The sequence below is a fragment of the Pyxicephalus adspersus genome, unplaced genomic scaffold (genome assembly GCF_032062135.1).
Source record: "Pyxicephalus adspersus unplaced genomic scaffold, UCB_Pads_2.0 Sca1200, whole genome shotgun sequence".
NCBI classification, from domain to species: Eukaryota; Metazoa; Chordata; class Amphibia; order Anura; family Pyxicephalidae; genus Pyxicephalus; species Pyxicephalus adspersus.
The window spans coordinates 1-6,982 of NW_027318207.1; the positions used below are offsets into that span (position 1 = coordinate 1).

General features: G+C 41.6%; 2 protein-coding genes across 2 annotated transcripts; both read left to right on the top strand.

The window, feature by feature from the left end:
• Nucleotides 1-3,029: 3,029 nt before the first annotated feature.
• On the top strand, nt 3,030-4,510 carry LOC140321187 (coatomer subunit alpha-like; the record flags this gene model as incomplete). The annotated part of the gene is made up of 5 exons (XM_072398039.1): nt 3,030-3,096; nt 3,266-3,341; nt 4,041-4,123; nt 4,207-4,346; nt 4,474-4,510. Coding segments are annotated over 5 exons (403 nt in total), but the record flags the coding sequence as incomplete, so codon positions are not given.
• A 646-nt stretch (nt 4,511-5,156) lies between these two features.
• LOC140321186 (coatomer subunit alpha-like) lies at nt 5,157-6,978 on the top strand (the record flags this gene model as incomplete). The annotated part of the gene is made up of 5 exons (XM_072398038.1): nt 5,157-5,219; nt 5,392-5,467; nt 6,130-6,212; nt 6,292-6,431; nt 6,947-6,978. Coding segments are annotated over exons 1-5 (373 nt in total), but the record flags the coding sequence as incomplete, so codon positions are not given.
• Between the last annotated feature and the right edge of the window lie 4 nt (nt 6,979-6,982).

Sequence of the window (6,982 nt, forward strand, 5' to 3'; positions counted from 1 at the left end):
TCTCTCCCTTTTTCCATTCTCTCCCCTCTCAGCATACAACGATGAAAAAGGTGAAAATGGATTTTTATACAAATGGGATTCAGAGCTTTAGTAAAGTAAATGTCATTGATTTTGGGTTATCTCCATAGTCTATAATGGCGGCAGTATTTGGTCTGTCATTGTCCTATGTGAACGCGCCACTTGGCTGACTCTCGGGCAGATCCTTCTGCTTCAAATCTGAGACCCGGAGCAAGCGCCCAGATCGGGAGCTCAGAATTCTGCCATGGCGTCCAGTCAATGGAAACCTGAGGATCAACATGACAATCAAGCCACTGGTATTATCACCAGGTGTAGGTTTTATTTAAATTTCAGCTGTTTCTATGCCAAGCACAGTGCAGCCAGCCATGGCACTGCCACATTCATTGCGCCCCCATTTACATCACAGAACTCTGGGAGTCGTCTTATAAATGGGTGAATCTGACGTTCCTTAGTGTTGCATCAATCACTGCCATTGAAAACCCATGGACCTGTAAGATTCCCCAGCAGAGAATGTTTGGTGAATGTCAATTCACGGCTTTATAATGTTTTGATCTTGCCGTGGTAGCGTCGGCAGCTCGTTCACATTTTGGTAAGACGGATTGTTTTTCCTGGGCGTTGTGTCGGTGTTTGTGTCTTTTTTTGCGCAGGGGTTAATGGCTGCACGCGTGTTTGTGTCATCTGTCTGTTTCGGCGCGCGCGTGTGTTCAATTTCAGGGTGGCTGATGTTATTGCCACAAACTCATTTGGCCGATATTGTTTTTTAATCAGTGCCATGGCAACTATGATGCAAGCCTCGATCTCACACCTGATCCACACTGCCTCTCACCACCCTCGTCTCCTCCGCGCCGACGTCTCTTACTGCAAGGCCTCCGAGACCATCTGTGTCATGTTGGTGGGGGGAGAAAACGACGCGTGTCCCCGCTTCCTCCCGCTCAGGAATTTTCAGCATGGACGTCATGCGTGGTTGACATGAAGTGGCCTCCAGGATGGTCCACTGGCTCGGAGTTTGCCGACGTTCGCCCGGGATTCGCTAAATAGAATTTTTCGTGTAGGAATGTTGAAGAGAAAAGGTGACGCAGAGGGGATATTGGTCTAAGGCAGGGGTGTCAAACTCTGGCCGGCGGGCTAAATCTGGCCCTCAAGGTCCTTTTTTTTTGGCCCCCCAAAGACTTCCGAAAATTAACTACATCTGGCCCGCCTCCCGCGTTACCACCTGACATCATTATTTTCAATACATACAAGACATTATTCTGTACACCCATCATGTGACACAAAGCCTAGGCAATGATCACATGGTGAATGACTTCCAGGGCATTGTGTTTGTTTCAATCTATTAGAGACTGCATAGTGTAATATTTAGTGTCAGACAAACTTGTGACGTGAGAGGATGAACAATACACAGCCTGCATAGATAGATAGAAATTAGTCTTTTCAACCCTAAAGTGTGGGTAGAGGGGTAAGTTTTTCTTAGTTATGGATGAAGTAGTAAACTTCCTCAATTTTTTCAATAAATTTCAAGTTTGGCCCTTCACTTGGTCTATGTTTTTAATTTCAGCCCTCTGTGTATTTGAGTTTGACACCCCTGGTCTAAGGCATCGTAAAGATTCTCTTCCCTTTTCTGGTCTATTTTTGGGTTTGATGACCACCCGACACCCTCACGTATTGCTCTACTTACTTACCGACCGTCCAACCACAACCAAGTGCTCCATATTGTAGATGTTCCACCATATAAGGTGCCCTATTCTACAATGGTTCCACAACCAGACACCTTTATGGATCAATTCTATGGGTGTCGGGTCTATGGGTTTCCTATGATCTGGCCATCCTACTAATGCCCAACTACTCCCTATAGTATAGGTGCTCCAGCATGGATTACTTTTCTGGTCTATGGGTGACCTACCATGCAGGACTGAGCTACCTTGCATCCTATTCTTCCTGTTATGGTGGAACAGTTTTGGATTGGTCTATATATTACAGGTCTTTACCCCGATAGACCGGTCTGATATCATTCCCCATTCTACAGATGTTCTACTTTGCAGAACCAATATGATATTGTCCTCTGGTCTACAGATGTCCCATTCTGGAGGAGCAGGGTAATACTGATCCCTATGTTATAGATTTCCTCCCACCAATCCTGGAGGTCCTGTAGGATACTATTACCTAAGTCCCACCCTGGAGGACCAGTATTATATTGTCCTCTACCTACAGATTAGGATGTTATAGACTAGGGGTATACTGATCCCTATGTTACAGTTTTCCCATATACATATACGTCACAATGGAGGACAAATATCATACTGCTCCCTATTCTACATATACGTCACAATGGAGGACCAATATCATACTGCTCCCTATTCTACATATACGTCACAATGGAGGACCAGGTGCCTTTCCACCAAAATCTGATCCTGTGTGAGGGATCGAAGCTGGTTTCTTCTTGAGTTTCCAAAATATAGAAAAACCCAATAGGTGTAGTGTCGGCCTTTATTAAAATGCTTAGGCACAGCTATAAGAGCCATGTCACAGCAGTGATGTGTGTGCTGATGGCATTTTGTCATTGAAAACATGCTAAGTGAGTACTTGCCCGCTCCTATGGCATCACTCCAAGAAGTATGGTGATGCGTTATCACTAATGGCAACTTGGAATACTCAGCATTTTGGGCAACGAGAGAAATAATACAGAACCTGATTGTTAGGTTCCATTGCTATCAAGCTTCGGCCAACAACATGTGCTTTTACATATTTATTGTTCTCTATCCCTAACTGCCTAGACAGATACAGAAAAGTATTAGTATTTCTTCCAATAACCATACTACCTCATATTCTTTATTTCTGGTGCATGTAAGAAATGAAATATTGGCTCAGTGAACCGCTGCTTGAGCCAGCCTGTTGAACAAATGCAGAACTTGACATGATTCCAACCAGGGCTCCTGCAAGTCTGACTTGAGGTCAATATATTTGAATTTGGTCTGATTTATTAATTATTTTTTTATTATTTTTTTTTTATACAGTGGCTCCAAGTTCCCAGTGTTTAATATGTCCTATAATCCAGCTGAAAACGCTGTGCTGCTTTGCACGGTAAGGAAACAATACTTGTAACAAATTATATTGCATATTTCACTTTAATAATCTCTTTTTGCAATCAGAATAGTTGTGTTTTTAATACAGGCAGCATTAAAATAACTTATGCTTGGTACAACTCTAAAACATTTCTTTTTTTTTTTTTCTTGTTTTCCCCTTATCACAGAGGGCCAGCAATCTGGAGAACAGCACTTATGACCTATACACCATCCCCAAGGATTCAGACTCTCAGAACCCTGATGGTAAGTGGTGGTTTATATTGTTAGTGTTCCTGTCATCAAGTACCGTATTCTCCCCAGATTTTTTTTTTTAAGCCAGTTGGGAAGAAATTGTAGGTGGGTGGTGGTCTCTGTATTGTGACCCAATTCTTAAGTAGTGGCCTAAAAATAGCCAGGTGATCACTAAAAAGTGCCGGGTGGTCTGCCCAACTAAAAGGTGCTGGAGAGGGAACATTGAAGTATCAGACTTTACAACAGGTATGCTTAAAAAAGATAGAATTGAATATTTCCTGTGCCACCACTGGGTCCTGCCGTGTTTAAAGGTTCTACCCCCTGACCTCCCTAGAACTAATATATAACATATCTAAATCCAAATAGAACAAATATCTAAATATTCCTTGTGGTCAGCAGCCTTTAATTTCCTTCATAGCTATATTTATACTGGATAAGGATAAGTTGCCATTTATCCGACTTTTAAGTGTGTGTCCTTTGGGTACCAAGTTTAAGATTCTAGGACAAAGCTGGTTTTTACCTCCCTAAAAATCTACCTAAATGCGTTGCATTCTGTGTAAATTGACTTGTAAGCTCTTCAGGGCAGGGTCTTCTCCCCCTGTGTCACTGTCTGTTGCTGCAACCCCTGTTTAAATTTACAGCCCTGCGTAATATGTTGACGTATGCTAACGTAATATGTTAATTTTGTAATATTCTGTTATCTACACTTAGCTCCTGAAGGGAAGCGCTCTTCTGGTCTGACCGCTGTGTGGGTGGCTCGCAATAGATTCGCTGTTCTAGATCGTATGCATTCGGTGAGTACACTTCTGATATCACACTGCTAATATTGAAACATTTGTGTCCCCAAAATTACCTGATTTATCTTTCTTTTCTGCAGATCCTCATTAAGAACCTGAAGAACGAGATCACTAAGAAAGTTCAGGTGCCAAACTGCGATGAGATATTCTACGCTGGCACTGGCAACCTTCTTCTCCGTGACTCTGACTCCATTACCCTGTTTGATGTGCAGCAGAAGCGGTAAGTGCTTTGATGACCTAGATCCTTGTTTATTACTCAGTATTTATATAAGTAGTGGACTGACTACTTGCTTGATGGTGCCATGTGTGGTTCTGACTGGTAATATTGTGCTTGTATCTGTCCACAGAACACTGTCTTCTGTAAAGATCTCCAAAGTGAAATAGGTGCCTTTCCACCAAAATCTGATCCTGTGTGAGGGATCGAAGCTGGTTTCTTCTTGAGTTTCCAAAATATAGAAAAACCCAATAGGTGTAGTGTTGGCCTTTATTAAAATGCTTAGGCACAGCAATAAGCCATGTCACAGCAGTGATGTGTGTGCTGATGGCAACTTGTCATTGAAAACATGCTAAGTGAGTACTTGCCCACTCTCTGGCATCACTCCAAAAAGTATGGTGATGCGTTATAACTAATGGCAACTTGGAATACTCAGCATTTTGGGCAACGAGAGAAATGATACAGAACCTGATGGTTAGGTTAGTCTTTTCATTGATTCCATTGCTATCAAGCTTCGGCCAACAACATATGCTTTTACATATTTATTGTTCTCTATTCCTAACTGCCTAGACAGATAGAGAAAATTATTAGTGTTTCTTCCAATCACAATACTACCTCCCATTCTTTATTTCTGGTGCATGTAAGAAATGAAATATTGGTTCAGTGAACCTCTGCTTGAGACAGCCTCACCCTATTGAACAAATGCAGAACTTGACATGATTCCAGCCAGGGCTCCTGCAAGTCTGACTTGAGGTCGATGTATTTAGATTTGGGTCTGATTTATTCATTTTTGTAATTTTTTTTTTATACAGTGGCTCCAAGTTCCCAGTGTTTAATATGTCGTATAATCCAGCTGAAAACGCTGTGCTTCTCTGCACGGTAAGGAAACAATACTTGTAACAAATTATATTGCATCATTTCACTTTAATAATCTCTTCTTCTTGCAGTTAGAATAGTTGTGTTTTAAATAAACAGGCAGCATTAAAATAACTTTGGCTTGTTACAACTCTAAAACATTTATTTCTTTTTTCTTGTTTTCACCTTATCACAGAGGGCCAGCAATCTGGAGAACAGCACTTATGACCTATACACCATCCCCAAGGATTCAGACTCTCAGAACCCTGATGGTAAGGGGTTGTCTATATTGTTAGTTTTTGTTTTTAAGCCAGGTGGGAAGAAATTGTAGGTGTAGGTCTCTGTATTGTGACCTTCTTCAGTCAATTCTTCAGTAACGGCCCAAAAATAGCCAGGTGGTTACTGAAAAGTGCCGGGTGGTCCGCCTGTCTAAAAGGGCCTGGAGAGAGAACACTAAAGTATCACACCTTACAACAGGTATGCTTAGAAAAGATAGAATTGAATATTTCCTGTGCCGCCAGAATGCTTCTCCATTTACTTGTAACATATTCTAATTTCTAGAACAAATATCTAAATATTCCTTGTGGTCAGCAGCCTTTAAATTCCTTCACAGCTATACTTAGTCTGGATAGGGATAAGTTGCCATTTATTCATCCTAGAAATGTGTGTGACCTATGGGTACCAAGTTTAAGATTCTAGGACAAAGCTGGTTTTTACCTCCCTAAAAATCTTCCTAAATGCATTGTATTCTGTGTAAATTGACTTGTAAGATCTTCAAGGCAGGGTCTTCTCCCCCTGTGACACTGTCTGTATCTGTCTGTCATTTGCAACCCCTGTTTAAATGTACAGCGCTGCGTAGTATGTTGACACTATATAAATTCTATTTATTAATAAAATACACATTATAATACGGTATTATGTTATCTACACTTAGCTCCTGAAGGGAAGCGCTCCTCTGGTCTGACCGCTGTGTGGGTTGCTCGCAATAGATTCGCTGTCCTAGATCGTATGCATTCGGTAAGTACACTTCTGTGGTCTAATGTCTTTGGTAATATTGAAACATTTGTGTTATGTGATTTATCTTTCTTTTCTGCAGATCCTCATTAAGAACCTGAAGAACGAGATCACTAAGAAAGTTCAGGTGCCAAACTGCGATGAGATCTTCTACGCTGGCACCGGCAACCTTCTTCTCCGTGACTCTGACTCCATTACCCTGTTTGATGTGCAGCAGAAACGGTAAGTGCTTTGATGACGTAGATCCTTGTTTATTATTGGATATTGTATCATTTTAATTTGTATTTAAAAGTAAAGAGGATATGTTTTGAGTCAAGGTCACACATAACAGTATAAAATATTACAGCAACTTTTCTTGGCTAAGCATCTGTGGACTATTTGGGTTCCTCCAGAGGATGCAAGAGGTAGTGATCAATGGGCACGGTGGCTCAGTGGTTAGCACTCTGGCCTTTGCAGCGCTAGGTCCCAGGTTCGAATTTTGGCCAGGACACTATCTGCATGGAGGTTGCAGCTTTTCCTCTTGTCTGCGTCGGTACTCTGTTTCCTCCAACATTCCAAAAACATGCAGTTAGGTTAATTGGCTTCCCCTAAAGTTGACCTTAGACTTGTACAGGGCTGCATAATATGTCGGCATTATATAAATACTGTAAAATATTAATCAGTAGTGGATTGACCACCTGCTTGATGGTGCCATGTGTGGTTCTGACTGGTAATATTGTGCTTGTATCTGTCCACAGAACACTGTCTTCTGTAAAGATCTCCAAAGTGAAATA